This window comes from Oculina patagonica, chromosome 4 (assembly GCF_052425735.1).
Source record: "Oculina patagonica isolate OP01 chromosome 4, crgOcupat, whole genome shotgun sequence".
NCBI classification, from domain to species: Eukaryota; Metazoa; Cnidaria; class Anthozoa; order Scleractinia; family Oculinidae; genus Oculina; species Oculina patagonica.
In genome coordinates this window covers 5,203,120-5,218,757 of record NC_135761.1, presented here as the reverse complement: position 1 = coordinate 5,218,757, position 15,638 = coordinate 5,203,120, and the positions used below count along the sequence as shown (strand labels likewise).

Here is a 15,638-nt window from a genome sequence, read left to right as displayed (position 1 = left end):
TTCAAGAGATGGTTCTCAAGGCATTAGAAATGATCGTAAACACGGCGGTTTTGGCGATCGATGAGAAACTCAGTCAGATCGATTGAGCGAACATTATTTAGTTCTCTTCTCACCGGAGCTACTCATTTTCGAGAGGATTCGCACATTCGCTTAGAAGTCATCATACAAAGGTACCGGACATCTATCTTTCTCATAGTGTTTGTTTTGTTCCGTTTTATTGCTTTAACTAAATAAATTCTGATTGCAATCGATTAATTAAACCAGAAGCATTAAACTGGTTTACACTGTATGCAAGCGAACACTTGTGTTTGCTGTTTTCTTGTTTGCTATCGTTATTTTTTTAGTTCTTTATGATCACCTCTAAAAATTATACTTAAACAATTATTCACCTCAGGCTCAGTGATTATTGTTGAATAATCACTTCGCCTTCGGCGAATAATTGTTAAATATTAATAAATGTAATTTGTTTCTGTTACATTATTCTGCAGTCTGCAATTATGTTAAAGTGCTTACAGGCAAGGTTTGTGTTGGCTGCTTCTCGGCAGTGTCTTCAGAAACATCTGAGAACAATGAGTCAGTCATTTTATGATTTTACACCTGTGAACCTTGAAGGGGAAGAGATCAGCCTGTCAAAGTACAAAGGGAAAGTGGTGCTGATTGAAAACGTGGCCTCCCACTGAGGAAGGACTGTCAGGGATTATACCCAGGTATTTCAAACGGGAATGTGAAACACTTACAGTGATAAAAATATTTAATTTTTTTATCATAAAAATAAATAAATTAACGTTTACTAACGAGGGTTGTGCATAACCATCTTTGTGAGTGACAAACCTGGGACTCTTGGATTCCCGATCAAATTGGAATTTAGAAGTGTTGGTTTTTGTGGGGGCAGGGAACCTGAAGAACCTGAGGAAAAAACCCTTGGGGCAAAGACAAGAACTAACCACAAACTCAACCTTCATATGATGCTGGGTCTGAGAATCAAACCCCAGCCACATTGGTGGGAGGTGAATGCTCTCACCACTGCACCATCCCAGTTCCCCTTAAGATCTGTGCATCCCTAATTTCCCTACCATCCATTATTTGCCTGGCTATGGCTCTCAACTTCGCAATGTCAGAAGACAGACTCAAAGGGAATTTAACGCTTTTCTTTTGTCCCTGTGCACTCTCTTCACACAGCATATTTTGCCCAAACCCTTCATGAGCCATGCAGAAGAGAGAATAGACCATATTGGTATTCTCGGTATTGGATCTGGAACTAGCTTGCAATGGAGGCTCGTGCAGGGGAATATGATTAAAAACAGCTTCACGTCATTTGCATTTGAAAAGATTACCCGCATTAGCCCCATTGCAAGCTAGTTCCAGTCCAATACCGAGAATACGAATAAGGTCTATTGAGAGAGAGAAACCAATTCTCTTAATTAATCAGCATTTGGAGGGGGAGGGGGACAGAAAAATCAGGTTCTTTGAGTGGTCAAGGAAACATACAATAGCAGTGATTATTAGAATTTTTGGCAATTACAAGACAATAAGAGTTACTATGAAAATAGTAAAATTGCCTGAAAAAAGTCGAAGACAAGTGACAAACACCTCAAAGAATCCATCATGAACTGTACCTTTTGCGGGTTACTTGTATAAATTATCATTATCATTACTTCACCACAATACCCCCACTTTATTTTTATTCATTTTGCCAACACTCCCATTTCAAGATAAGATAAGAACTTAAATAGTCTACTCCCCACAGGGCTTTTCAGTAACTATTTATATTTATAATTCTCCAAACCCTTTCACTCCTGTTTTTCCGGTCTATTTTTATATGTAATATGTCATTTTTATCTTCCAGATGAACGAGCTCATGGATAAGTACAGTGAAAAGGGGCTCGCTATTCTGGGTTTTCCCTGCAATCAGTTCGGTCACCAAGAGAATTGCGCCAACAACGAGATTCTCAACTCCCTGAAGTACGTACGGCCTGGGAACGGGTTCATACCCAAAATCGATATGTTCAGTAAAATATCAGTCAACGGCAAAGGAGCGCACCCTCTGTTTGTCTATCTGAAGGAGAAACTGCCATGCCCGCATGATAACGAGGTGGAGTTGATGAGCGACCGTAAACTGATACTGTGGGCCCCAGTGCTACGATACGACGTCTCGTGGAATTTTGAGAAGTTTCTTGTCGACTCAAATGGTGTGCCTTTTAAACGCTACAGTAATAACTTCCCCACAGCGGACATTGCGCCGGATATTGAAGCGTTGTTGTCAAAGAAGTAGCTTCATGAAAACGCTCGATATCTTGAAAGTGTATTCAATATTATTACAGTGAAACGAACTTAACCAGGGCCACGCGAAGTTTTTTTAGCCAATCCCAAGACAAAATCAGAACCAAAGAATTGGGAGTTCGTTCATCAGCGATCAATCACAACATAGTTAAGCGGCCGTAATTCGATAAATTTAATTCCGTTGAGTCCGTTCAGTCTTCAAAATTCCCTGCCGCCATTCGGTAAATATCTATCCGTTTTTACCGTAAACGAAATGAACGACATAACATTTTTTGCCGTGAATGCTAGCTTTTGCATGCCTTCGCATTTGGTCTAGTCGGAACTAACCCCTTGTGTGATTGGTCCGATGATGAACGAACTCCAATTCTTTTGTTCTGAAACTTGTCTTGCGATTGGCTAAAAAACGTTGGGTGGCCCCGGTTGAGTACGTTTTACGGGCCAATTAAAAAAAAAAAACGGGACGGTACCAACAGAGAGTCGTAACGGAGTGTAAGTAGAGGCGCAAGTGTTCAGGACTTGCGTGCACTTATTGACGAAATTGCATACAAAATATCTGAGTGGGTCAGTTTTCCCTGTTTCGCATTGAAATGAAAACGTTATAAAAGAGATGACACGACGTGTTATTTAATGTTAGTAGTACTTGTCATGGGCGAAAAGACACGCCTGCAGGCATTGGTCATTAGACAAGAGACAGCTAAAGGACACTCTGCAAGATTTGTGTTGTGTGTATGATGGCGTACACGTAAACATGTCTGTGTACGCTTGATGTTAACAACACAGCCTGGATGTAAAACGGTTTTGTAGAGCGTGACGCCAGCAAGTCTACACATCCTTGCGTGACTTTATGACGGATCTGTTGGAAACAATTTTAAAAAACGGGTTGTCAGATCTTGAAGAAAAGTATCAACTTTGTCCGTTGGGGCGAGTTGAGGACTTGCTGGGTGAAGAACGAAAAGTTGGCGTGACAGTTCTACCGTACGATACAAGGAAATAACGAATATTTTTGGACGGTCGTTGTTTTGCATGACAATTTCGGAATGAAGGTTTTAAAAGCGCGAAACGCTGAAAAGGAAAAGAAATCTTACATTCTATTTTTGTTTGAAATACCGTAGAATTCCGCGTTATAAGCCCTGGGCTTATACAACTTCGTAAGGGTTTTTTAGTGGGCTTATAAGCGGAGGGGCTTATATCCGGGAGGGCTTATAAGCGGAATGAAAAAAACGTTTCGAAACGAGCCCCGGGAGTGTTGATCGAAATACGTTTTTAAGTTAAAAACGCACAAAAAAGCGACATTTAGCCCTGTTCAGTACTGTCATCCGGAAGAGGGGGCTTATAATCGGATGTATTTTTTTGTTTCCAGGTTGACGGGCCTATAACCGGGGGGGCTTATAAGTGGGGGAGCTTATAACCGGAATTTTACGGTATTTATATGATAACGTGAAACGAATAAAAAATAATCAAAGGTCTCTTTGAGACTACGACTATTTTGCCATATTTCATTCGTTGGTGGTCAATTTGCTTAAAGAATAGTTACAGTGCAACCTACAAGTCAGCAACCAGCTGTTTACAAAACTCAATACACTAATCACGAGGCTAAAGAGAGCTCGAATCGATAAAACATCGAATACTTGCGTGTATCCCGGTCTACTACAGCAAACAAACAGTTCAGCGGTTAAATACCCTCTTCATATATGCCCCCACCCGAAACTAGACTTATAGCTAAGCACTGAACACGGTAAGAGAGGGAATTAGTTGTCCACATGATTAGTTGCCGAAACATGATTAGTCTCGTCACGAATGAAACATCTTTCGTTGTGAAAAGTGTTCACATCAGGCAGTGCATTGCGCGAATCATGATTGAAACATGATTAGTCTGATCATAATTGAAACTACCTCACGAGGTAGTTTCAATCATGATCAGACTTAACACGTTAAAAATGGCAGACAAGTGTTGAGGAGGCGAGTGCCTAAAAGCTTCAAATTTGGCTCTTCTGTGAGATCAAATGTTTATTTAAAATATGGGCTAATAAAGCGATACAATATGAATTATTGGTGATGGATAGAAAGCAGAATATTTGGCAGAATATCGCCACGAAAGTTTACGACGGCGGCTACAAGCGCGCAGCATTGCAATGCAAAAACAAACTTCACAAAATAAAGATCTTCTTTTACCGACTGATAGCGCAAATTCTAAAAATACTGTCTTCTTGCTAAAACGCTTGAAAGCCCTGCTTCATCAAAGGGCTTGAAAACAGACAGAAAGACAAGATTTAATGAAAACTTTATTGTAATTTCGGGCTATATTTTTACGGTTAAAGTCTAAAGATTTATGCAAGAACCGTGAAACCGCATAAATAACACACCAGGCTTGAAACGTGTTTGAAACTGACACCTAATGTGAACAATGCAATAACAAGCATGTTTAGGTTAAACATGTTTATTCTTAACATGTTTCGGGTTAAATGTGAACGCAGCTTTAGAGCGTAATTTATGCAACCTATCGAATCATAATGTTTATTCCGCTGCAGACGGGGATTATTTTCCGATTTCCCGGTAAGCATTTGGGTCGCATCGTTCATGGTTAATGCTTTTCCCGGGTCAACGTTTCTTCAATTAGGTATATGCACAACAGGGAGCATGCAGCCAACTTAAAAGATACGCACAGTACTGACAATAAAGCCCGGGCCAAACGAGGATGAGAATTGACTCTCATGAGAGTTTTCGTCAACTCTCGTCGACTATCACCAACTCGGGCCAAACGAGGGCGTGAGTCCGTCAAACTCTCAATGACTCTTATGAAAAATTTGAGCACGTTCAAAGTCGATGAGAGCGCCGAGAGTCGATGAGAGTGCATGAGAGTTCCATGCCAAACAAGGGCGAGAGTTTAACCTTCGCCAACTCTCATCCTCGTTTGGCCCGGGCTTTAGATTGCCACGCAAGCTGAGACACGTAAACCAGCCAACGTCTGCACTTCAAGGCGTTCGTTTATTCAGCATTCCATGATAAAAAATTACAAATTCAGCAAAAAAAAATTATAACAATATTCGATCTAACAGCTAAATTGAGGTGAATGACTGCGTCTGTTTACAGGCGTTCCACATCGTTTCATGTACAAATTTTACAACAAGTTACTAGTGTCTTCACTCTCTGCTTTCAGCGGTTTCTCTGGGAGGCGCCTGTTTCTGCTGCATACAGCTGCGTGCAACAGACTCGAACAACCTGCAAAGATAGACAAACACAGAATTACTGCCAAGGGTCATGAATTTGTACGATTTAGGTAAAGGAACAAATACCAAATTGACCAATAGTTCTCAGAGAGCTTGGAATTCTTAATTCACCATTTAGAATCTCGAGCGAGTGCTTACATTAAATCAAATTTTCTCTTACGACATGGTAGTTTAGTGTGTCGTTCAGTAACGCGAACTCTGAACCTCAAAATCTCAGAAAGTGTCACTGTACAGTTGAATCCTGATAACTAGAACCCTCAAAAATGTGAACTTTTTTCGACCCCCCTTAGGTGATTTTCTTACTTAGTGTACCCCCGATAAACTCGAACTCCCCGATAACTTGAACCTTTCACGATTCCCCTTGAAGGTTCGAGTTTTCGGGATTCAATCGTAATAAGATGCAGTGCACAAAAACTGTGTTTCTATGAGCTGATCTGTTCGCACGGAAATATTCAGTAAGGCGTAACATTTTTACTCTTTATTTGTATATTAAGGGCCCATTACAGTATCTCGTTGCCAAGCTACGCGGTTGCCACGCAAGTGCAATTTTAATTCTTCGCTTCTAATAATCAAAAACCAAACTTTAAAACATAACAATTTCAAAGTTAAAAGCATCCAGGTTGCGCGCGCTCACAACGCAATCATTTAAACAAGGTACGCGCGTGCATGTTACTGTCGCGAGCCTGTAAATAAAAACGACCAAACGAGATTGTTCCGCGACTGACTCTTATCCTTCCGTTGGTAAGTTTATTATTTTTGCTGTATGTTAATTTACTTTACAAAAGCAAGCCTTGTAATAGTATATACAACACAGTTGTGAACGCTTGTCGGGTCTGAAATATGTTTTGCTCATGTTATTCGTTTTATTTCATCGTCGAAACTTTAAACGCAAATAACGAACTTTTCCTGTTTCACCTCGGACACTGGACTTTTGCTGTTTGCAAATATTGTATAAAAAATTAGTCTACATAGATTGATAATTGTCGGCTCAGGCGCGTAGGGCCAGCTGTGGTACCGCGGTTTGAAACGTGGTTAGAGAGATTCACCCTGGGTTGGTTTTCTCGTTGAACAGTTCGTTACAGAACGGATACAAAGATAAATGTAACGTCTCCACGCGCGCGCGCTTTCACCCTATGTTTGTCGTCAAAATTATGCATGAACTCTCTAACTGGTCTGTCACTGTGCCCCTGACGAGAATGACAGGCTTCCTGAGTGCAGACTTGCGTGTTTTTTTCTTTATCAATCTATGCTGATAACTATTCTCTTAGTGAGCTCACTAAGCTATTATCACAATCAGCTGTACTTTTTATAGGCTGTTATTATTTACAGCAATAATAATAAAAGTATTAAAACTTGGACTCAATGGAGGCTTTGAACCCTTGTTTTAATATGAAAGGATGCAATAGACGTGTTTTGGCTTTAATACCAAACACGGGGAAATAAATGAAACAAAAACCATACCTTCTGTTTTTTGCAGTAAATCGAAAGAAAATACATTTTTCTTTAAACGTAAGCATGCGTTTTCGGAAAATCAAAACAACATTAAAGTTGTGTTCAAAAACGTGGTCAAAAGAACACATTTTCTTTACTTATTTTTCAAGTTTTTGTGCTAACGGAAAACGCATGCTTACATTTTTTAAGATAAAAGTACTGATTGACATAATACTTCAAACTATGAATGAGACCGTAAGTTTCTTGCGTAAAACTCAGTTTTTTGTTCTGGGTCACGTGACATTAGACGTGCACCGATGACGTCATCAACAGACTTGCAGTCGTACTCTAAAAGTCCTGTCTAAATTTGGTTAAATAAAAGCAAAGATAAATTAAGTTACAGCCAATTGAAATCTCCCTAGCAACGGCCCCAAAAGATACTGTAATGGGCCCTTAACTCACAGCCCTACTGGATCGTCAAAAAAAACTTAGACTCGTGAAAAACATACAGCGATACTACACACTAATGTAAAAAATAAAAAAAAATAAAAAATAAATGGTGTTTATAGTGGTCATGCACTTAGCTTCATATCTCTACGAGATAGCTAGTTTACAGGCATGCACTGAAACAGAGGAAACAAATATTTTTGAAATGAACATAACAAGGTTAAAAATCCCAACTGGCAGGAGGCAGACCAGTTGGCTATATACAAAGCGTGGTCGAGGGTTTGAACTCGGGACAACCGAGAAACAAATCCAGCTAGTGGCCAGGGCAGGTCTTGAACCGGGGACCTCCGGATTACAACACCAGCGCACTAAACCACTCGGCCACGCTTGCCCCCTTATGTCAATAAGATAAATTTATTTAAGCTTACTTTTCAATCTCAGGAGCACAGTGGACGAACTCGTGCGTCCAAAACTTGTATTGATGATTCTTGATGAGCTCAATGAAGGTGATGAGAAGTCCCCACGGATGAGGCCTGTTCACAATCAACCGCTCCAACAACACCCTATCAATAAAAAATATGTAAAAACCAATTAAATTTAATTAAATTAATTTTACTTAGACACGGTGACAACTAAAGCTAGAAGCTTGTGGGGCCATGTATTCCTGATCGAATTGGAATTTGGAAGTGTTGGTTTTTATGGAGGAAGTAAAACCGGAGAACCAGGAGAAAATTCCTTGAAGTAAGGACGAGAACCAATAACAAACTCAACCCACATATAACGCCGAATCTGGAAATCGAACTCGGGCCGCATCGGTGGGAGGCGAGCGCTCTTACCACTGCGCCATCCCTGCTCTCCTGTAACGCTGTAAGTCAAGATGCGAAGATAAATCTAGATGTAAAATTATTGCATTACAAACCAGAAAGGAGTTCAGTTTAACAAGGAAACTTAATTGTTGGCGATCACAAGCACACACCTTGTGATCTGTTCTTGAATCGCTTCTGTGTTGGCTTCAGCAAACAGGTACAGCAGAACACAGCTGAAGTAATGTGTGTGACTGTTTGGATAGCGTAACTGGTTTGCAATTGCATTCAAGAATAGGTATCGACCTGAAAAAGCAAAGCGTACAAGTATTAAATAAATAATTGAGTCGTTGAACGGACCACGTAAGCCAAGCTTCCTTTACAATGTCGTTTTTCCCTTCGATAAAGACTTCCATTAGATTGTAGAGTGTAAATGAGATCTAGTGGTTCTTTCTTAGATGTGCTATCTGATACATGTCCTTTTCGTTTGTCTAAGGATCACTAGTTTACTTCTGAACTTAGAATTTAATCAGCACTGTTTTTGTCTGAAACGACTGAGTAAAGGTTTATTCACTATTTTCCAGGTTGTTTGTTATTTTGTACCTTCAGTATCCAGATCCACAGCCAAGTTTTGGAAGATGTCCATGTGAGACGAATGAGTGATGGTGGACATGGAGGGGGTGCCACTTTTACTGTGTATGTAGGTGATGGCCTGTGTGCCGACATACAGAACCAGCGCGTTCATGAGAGGCACGTTGTACCGTGTACCAGGCTCATTGGATACCTGAGGAAATAAGTAAAAATAGGTAAAGCGCCCAGTTGATCCCGACAGGTGTTTGAGTCTAGACCTCCCGTTCTGGTTAAGTTTGCTATTCCGACAATTATTTGCACACAAAAAACAAAAATAACAATTCAACGTACCTGCAAGTGCGTTCTTAGCTCTGTTAGGAACGTCACTGGGGCTCGAGTCTTGAGATACGAATCCAAATCCTGAAGAAAAAAAAAACATTTGTTACTCGATCAACACTTTTGCGTTCTGTTGTGTGGTAGTGGATCATTTTTGTTTGTTTGCGGATTATAAACATTACTTATTTTTGGCTTTATTTTTACCTTCTTAAAGCTGGCGGGCTGGATTGCCGAGGCGAAGTTGGTCAGGATACGCGGTGAATGGGCGATGTCAGTCAGCAAGTCAACCTGGGTTGGCAAAGACAGAAGAAAATTGTTATAAACGTTGGCAAAAGAAAAACATTTAGTTCATAACGAGGGTTTTTACTCTTGTTTATTCAATAGTGTAGTAGTCTCCTTCAACGCCCTTATTTGGGATGTCACACAATGCTGAAGGGGGGAACGTTGCGTGACATCCCAAATAACAGCTGCAAGGGAGACTAGTAGCGGCAACTCTCGTAAGCTTGTGTTTCTTCTAGTGTAGCAGTTGCTATTGTTTTTTGGGACTAGGGGCATTGTTCCTGTTGTTGGTTTTATTTTTCTCTAGAAGGCTACCGAGTCATTCATTTGAGACCTTGCGAGAGCTGATATCCAACCCGATTTATTTCGTGTACATAAATACAGTTGAACCCCGGTAACTCGAACTCTGAAGGGAAACGAAAAACAGTTCGAGTTAGCGGGGTTTCGAGTTATCGGGGTCGATTGAATATTTAAAATGCCAAGTTAATAATTGATAGTTTACTGATTTTCAGCACTTTAGTATACAGGACAGTGTATATTGAACTTATCTTGTCAGAAACTCTAACACGACCATACATTCTTATGATGAGTGGAAATGGCTGCCAAAATACTTAATCTGTTCGTTGCTTTAATCAATATAGAGCCGTGGTGAGTTGCAAGAACCGAAATTCGAGTTATCGGGGTAAATTTGACCCAAATTTTGATCAGGGAAACGAAATTTAGTTCGAATTAGCGGGGTTTTCGAGTTTTTCGAGTTCGAGTTAACCGAGTAAAAATGACTGAAAAATGGAGTCAAATCTAAGGGAAATGGAAGTTAGTTCGAGTTAGCGGGGTTGTTCGAGTTACCGGGGTTCTACTGTAAGTGTTACTTTGAAATACACTCGCGCGTTCGACAAGCGGTCAAACGCTTTGTTGCAAAAAAAAAAAAAAAAAAAAAATGAAAAAAGAAAACAAGATGAACGTCTAGAGTACAACTATACCGTATCAACTAGTGGTAACCACAGGTTAGAAAGTGCGGGCCTCGATGCAGTTAAGAGAAGGTACTGGGAGGGAAGTGTTTTAAATCACTGGACAAAAGAAAATTATTCCGAGTAAGGTCGAGTAACGCGTCACGCTTAATGGTGGATTTCCACTGACGCGTAATTGTTTACGTGCGTAAAAAAAATTAGAGACAATGTATGAACAACTTGCGTAAACGTTTAAACAAGTCGTTCATACATTGTCTCTATTTTTTTTACGCACGTAAACGCACATGAAAAATTTCGCGTCACTGGAAATCCACTTTAAGTCACGAATGTTTTTTATCGTTTCCTATTGCCGCAAACCAATCAGAGTTGTTTTTTTGATTGACAGTTTTTGCGAAGTGTAGTCGAGCACGCGGTGTGAATTGAGATGTGATTTTCCTCCGTCGGCAAACTCGCTTTGTTGTCAGTGTTATAAGGAATTTCTCGAGAATAACCGTTGTTGGAATCATTTGCTTTGCCGTAGTTTATCTGTGATACAATCACAGCAGATCTTTCAAAAGCAACACCTATAAAACAACGGCGGCAAAACGTAATGTCTGCAAGAGAGAAGCCTCGATCTAATGTGACAAACTGTTGATTTTTCGCATTCTTATCGCTCTTGGAGACAAGATTTTTCTCTTCCGGTGTTACGACAAACTGTCGTGATGGACACATTTTTTGCATTCCGATCGTTCTTAGTGGAAGAACAAAATTTTCAACTTCCGGTTTGCAGATAGCCTTTATAAACGTGGCGCGCACGCGTAATACGCAATCCGCTGGTCACTGTCAAGATTAGGGTTGCGGGCCTCTCTTGGGCCCGCAATTAGTAACCTTACCTTCAGGTTTGGCGTGAAGGGGTCTGGGAGCCTCATGTTCCGTGGAAAGGCACTGAGGATGAGGTTTCGCATCTGGATGCAGTTAGGAGGGATGACGTCACAGAAACTGAAGTGGTAATCACAAAGGAATTCTGGGAAGTCGTGGAGGAGAACCAATAACACGCGCAGTGTGCCCTGGGTAAAGAATAAAAAAAAAACCGTCAATCTTTTGCATGTAACAGCAATACGTGTTTACATGTACAAGATTAGTTTAAGGTTAATACTAACCTTGTAAAGCAGATGTGTTTGTTTAGCCAGCTCAGCGTTTCTCAAGAATGGCGCTAAAAACTTGAATAGGTCAATTAACAGCTGCTGAAACAAAACCCAGCCCTGCAAAAACAAAAACAGACATCGAGTTGGATGAGTCACTTTTCTTTTGGCATACAGATCACCAAAACTAAATTGTGAGAGACGTGCTTTCATTTCTGTGCGGGCTTATATGAAGCATCAATCCCACGCCCTAGCAAACTATGTCAAGTGCTACGTTCTTGCTTAACTTCACCTACTAAACTGGTTTTTGTGTCCGTTTGAACCGATTTATAGGTGAAAGCCGGCTTACCTTCTGTTGTGGTGTGTTCAGCAGAAGTTTGGACATCAAGAGACGATGCGAAATCAGCTCGAGCCAGGCGTACGCGAACCCTGATGCACGGGAAGGCCGGAGGGCATGGAACACAGTGCTAAAACAAATCACATTTAAGAAGTTAAGAGTAGTTTTAATTAAATTCTTAAAAATGATGATTAATAAACATCTAAATTCTCTTAAATCTCTCAAAATTGTCAAGCAGACAGAGCTAAATTCTGGTGCTACGGGTACATCTTAAATCTGAAAATAACATTCCTCTTAGTTTCGGTTTTTCAGTCATCGCAAATTGAACCTTGAACAACCCCTCTAAGCAAAAATAGCGGGCGAAACCGCATGTTCAATTCCAAAATCGCGTGTTTCATGAATGAGTACAGTCAACTCTCGTTTAACGGACACCTCTGTAAGACGAACACTTGGCGTTAGTCAAGTCCCTGCCTTTTTCAGTATTTATGCTGTAACTGAACTCTCTATAAGCTGGACACCTCTCTAAGACGGACAGTTGGAGCCGTTCCCGACGGCGTCCGTTTTAGAGAGAGTTGACTGAACTCAATCAACAACTGAGAAATACATATATGTACTCAACAACTGAGAAATAAGATGTTCTGGTGTACTTACAAATTCTCCTAACTAACAATTAAAGAACAGTATGGCAATCAGTTGAGAGAATTGACAATTCAATCATAAGTCTCACCTGAAGGTCTGAAGGACCTGGAAGTTAATGGCCTCCAGGATGGGTTCTGGTTGGTTCAGTTCCACCAGCAACATAATAAATATTCTGTGATATGGCAGCTGTTGAAACTCTGTGTGACGCATCTCGTGATCCTGGAACAACACTGTGGCCACTGTACCAAGAACCTGTCACGGTAAACAAGTTTATAATTATTAAAATAATGCAGTATTAAAGGAATTAGGTCACGCAAGTTGAGGTGATTCTGCCACGACCAAGGTCCTGTCACGGCATACACGTTCTACGTTCTACATTGTTAGTAGAGGGTCCTGAATGGATAAATGGGAACTAGGATTTGGACAAATTTTTGCTGGGGAAATAGAATTTGGGTCACTGGGTCTGGGAATCACAAACAAATAAACAATAAAACTGGGACTGGGGTTTGGAAAATCGGGAAAACAATAGGCTGGAAATGAGATTTGGGCAAAATTTGGGTTGGGAAAAAGGATTATACCCCACACCGTCAGAACCCACTATTCTGTCACGCATTGGTTCTCACTTACCCTGCTAAGGAGATTAATCTTTGTCACGTTGTTAGAGGCATCTCCTGAGTGACGCACCAAGAGCGCTATTAAACGACAATACGCATCCAGCGTGTTATAACACTTCGCGCGAGCCATGGTAGGACTGTTTGGCTGTGGGAAAAAAGAGAAATTTAATTTTGTAAGGGTCGCCAATACAATTACGTAACTCCAGCTTTTCTGTAGCATGACGCAAATAGCAGTAATATTACTCAAAGCCCATGCTGTAACCCCCTCCCCCCCAGGGGGGTACTCCGGCTTGTTAATGACGGGGATGATCGAAGGATTTTGGGTTTGAAATTTTCGATTCCGGGATTTTTTGGGTTGGAAAATTTGGCAAGTATTTTTTTGGGGTATCTTGATTTAGATAGGGGATTTTTTTGGGTATTAAAAACGAACTAAAGTGCCTTGGCGCGGCCTTGGCGTATTTATGGTATGATGAATAAACAAAATGAGCGTTCTTTGTGTTATTTTATTGCACCTCCTGGCAATTTAGGGGTAATTTAACAAGGGATTTTTTGGGGGGTTATTTTTGGTTCAGGGATTTTTTTGGGTAATGTCGGAAGACTTAGGGATTTTTTTGGGTCCTGAATTTTGCCTCCATTCGATCATCCCCGTCATTTACAAGCCGGAGTACCCCCCCCCCCCCCTGGGCCCTCCCCCGGACTACTCTGCGACATAGAAATGTCTTTTTAAAACCTTGTACTTTTAGAATCAATAGCCAATCACCGCAGTGCCTCGAAGGAAAAGAAAAAGAGAGCTATCAAAGCAAACGAAAAAGAAAGATATCGAGCACTGAGTACTTTCGACGGTGTTACTGTTGTGGCTCCATAGATGAAATCCGTCTGCAACTTTTCAATGAAAGGGTTTGTTACTATTACAGACGTCACAGGAATTAGAAGGCTACAAGCCCTGGAACTACCAGTGAAAATCGCAAGTAGCAAGTTCAATTTCAAAGCGACTGTAATCTTTCCGCTTATTCAATGATAAACTTACGTGATCTCCCAGAGCTCTGTAAGTCACTTCTACGCACAGCTCTGTACTGATGCGGAAAAATCGCGTGATCAGATCATCCGTTCGAAGAATACCCTGCTGGTGAAGCTAAAATGTACACAAAAGAACACGTTAGAACATCCAATCAAATGGTACAAGTGTTCCACATACAGGCACGTGTGCGAGGGAATTCTCACCAGAGCAACGAAGGTTGAGAAGGCTTTCTCGCTTTCTTTTCCTGCTCCTGGCTGGTGGCAAAGGCGAACCCATTCTCTTAACAAGTACTCGACCTACAGAACAAATGTGACATAAAATGTATTAATAATCAATTGTTATCTCAGATATAAAATTCGGCTACAAGTTACGAGTTTCTTTGACATCTGTTCCTACACATTCCAACAAAATGCAGGCTAGATTATTTTACGATTCGCCTTTAGATGAGAGAACTCTATCTATTCTCCTGAGTAAACTTATTGTTTTCGTCTCCTCACTCACAGTATTTAAGATCTAGCTTGTATGTTTATTTTATTAGTCTGATGATGGTATAGCTTATACCGAAATATTACAATCTATTTTTCAAGATCTTCATTTCTGGTCTGAATTGTTGGACACAATGAACTTATTCGGGTTATCCTTCGTCCTTTAAAAACACTTTATTGGTGTGTCTTAACATAGCCAAGGGAAACACCCCTCTACTAACTGGGGATACTTAAGGATAACCCTACTTAACTACTATCAATTGGATAACAGTAAACAGAGAAAATTCACATAATTCCTCAACCTCGAAGAGCTGATTAACTTGAAATGTTACTTTAGGTATGTTACTTTAGGTATGCTAAACTGTCATAAATTAAGATGTTATTTCAGTTATCATCCTTAGAATTCAGGCGTTTCTTGCTCGGGGATTGAGCTTAAGGCGGAAGATGACTGACATTTCAGGCCAAGCGTTGTTATTATTTATGAAGATCAGAAAACAATAAACGTCCAAGGTACCTTTTCGTGCAGACCAGGTGGATCCTCCGCGTAACCATGGAACGTGGAGCTCACGCTTGAGGACACACCTGAGGTCAGGGATGTGGGCCCTCCTGGTGCCTTGTTGTCACCCATCTCATGATGTGCTCCGACAGACTGGGACACGGGACCATTGTGTGTGGCTTCCAATAATGACGACAAACTGAAAATTGCAATATTACAACATTACAAATAACCAGAATACTCTAAGTTTCCCTATTTGCAGTCACACTCAGTTTCATTTACGAGTACTATCTATTGCACAAAAGCAAGGGAATAACGTTTGACGACCAAAATTCTCGTAATCAGTTGTAGTCGAGTTAGTCCAGGAAACTGCGTATTCTACAGAACCTAAACAGTTTAAAACAAGCAATACAGATCACGACGTACCCTTCGGAATTCTGCCTGCTGTGAGCTATCCTTGTCAGAGCTTCAATGGTGTGATAAAGATCATTCTACAAATAAAAAGAGCAAAACAGCACATGATTTATTTCTCAAAGCCTGCATTCAACAAAAACGTAACTGATAAGATAAGATAAGATAAGATAAAA

The 15,638-nt window shown here is 40.6% G+C and overlaps 1 protein-coding gene, 1 long non-coding RNA gene and 1 pseudogene across 4 annotated transcripts in view; 2 read left to right on the top strand and 1 right to left on the bottom strand.

The window, feature by feature from the left end:
• LOC144651359 (uncharacterized) overlaps positions 1-15,638 on the top strand; it is a 112,332-nt gene that overhangs the window by 83,997 nt on the left and 12,697 nt on the right. The gene's annotated exons all lie outside the window — the stretch shown is intronic.
• LOC144651320 (glutathione peroxidase 2-like) lies at positions 489-2,709 on the top strand (annotated as a pseudogene). Its single transcript, XR_013570282.1, has 2 exons — positions 489-707; positions 1,847-2,709. The product of XR_013570282.1 is annotated as a glutathione peroxidase 2-like (transcript).
• LOC144651172 (CCR4-NOT transcription complex subunit 1-like) overlaps positions 5,247-15,638 on the bottom strand; it is a 48,503-nt gene continuing 38,111 nt past the window's right edge. For both annotated transcript variants that reach the window (XM_078511061.1, XM_078511062.1), the window contains exons 44-58: positions 15,478-15,542; positions 15,070-15,250; positions 14,274-14,366; positions 14,080-14,184; positions 13,066-13,197; positions 12,527-12,690; positions 11,812-11,929; positions 11,481-11,582; positions 11,214-11,387; positions 9,299-9,382; positions 9,110-9,178; positions 8,792-8,972; positions 8,362-8,494; positions 7,814-7,948; positions 5,247-5,499 (exon numbers count right to left, since the gene is read on the bottom strand). In XM_078511061.1, coding sequence (XP_078367187.1) covers positions 5,421-5,499; positions 7,814-7,948; positions 8,362-8,494; positions 8,792-8,972; positions 9,110-9,178; positions 9,299-9,382; positions 11,214-11,387; positions 11,481-11,582; positions 11,812-11,929; positions 12,527-12,690; positions 13,066-13,197; positions 14,080-14,184; positions 14,274-14,366; positions 15,070-15,250; positions 15,478-15,542 — 1,815 coding nt within the window. In that variant the 3' untranslated portion in view covers positions 5,247-5,420. The remainder of the gene's footprint in view (positions 5,500-7,813; positions 7,949-8,361; positions 8,495-8,791; positions 8,973-9,109; positions 9,179-9,298; positions 9,383-11,213; positions 11,388-11,480; positions 11,583-11,811; positions 11,930-12,526; positions 12,691-13,065; positions 13,198-14,079; positions 14,185-14,273; positions 14,367-15,069; positions 15,251-15,477; positions 15,543-15,638) is intronic.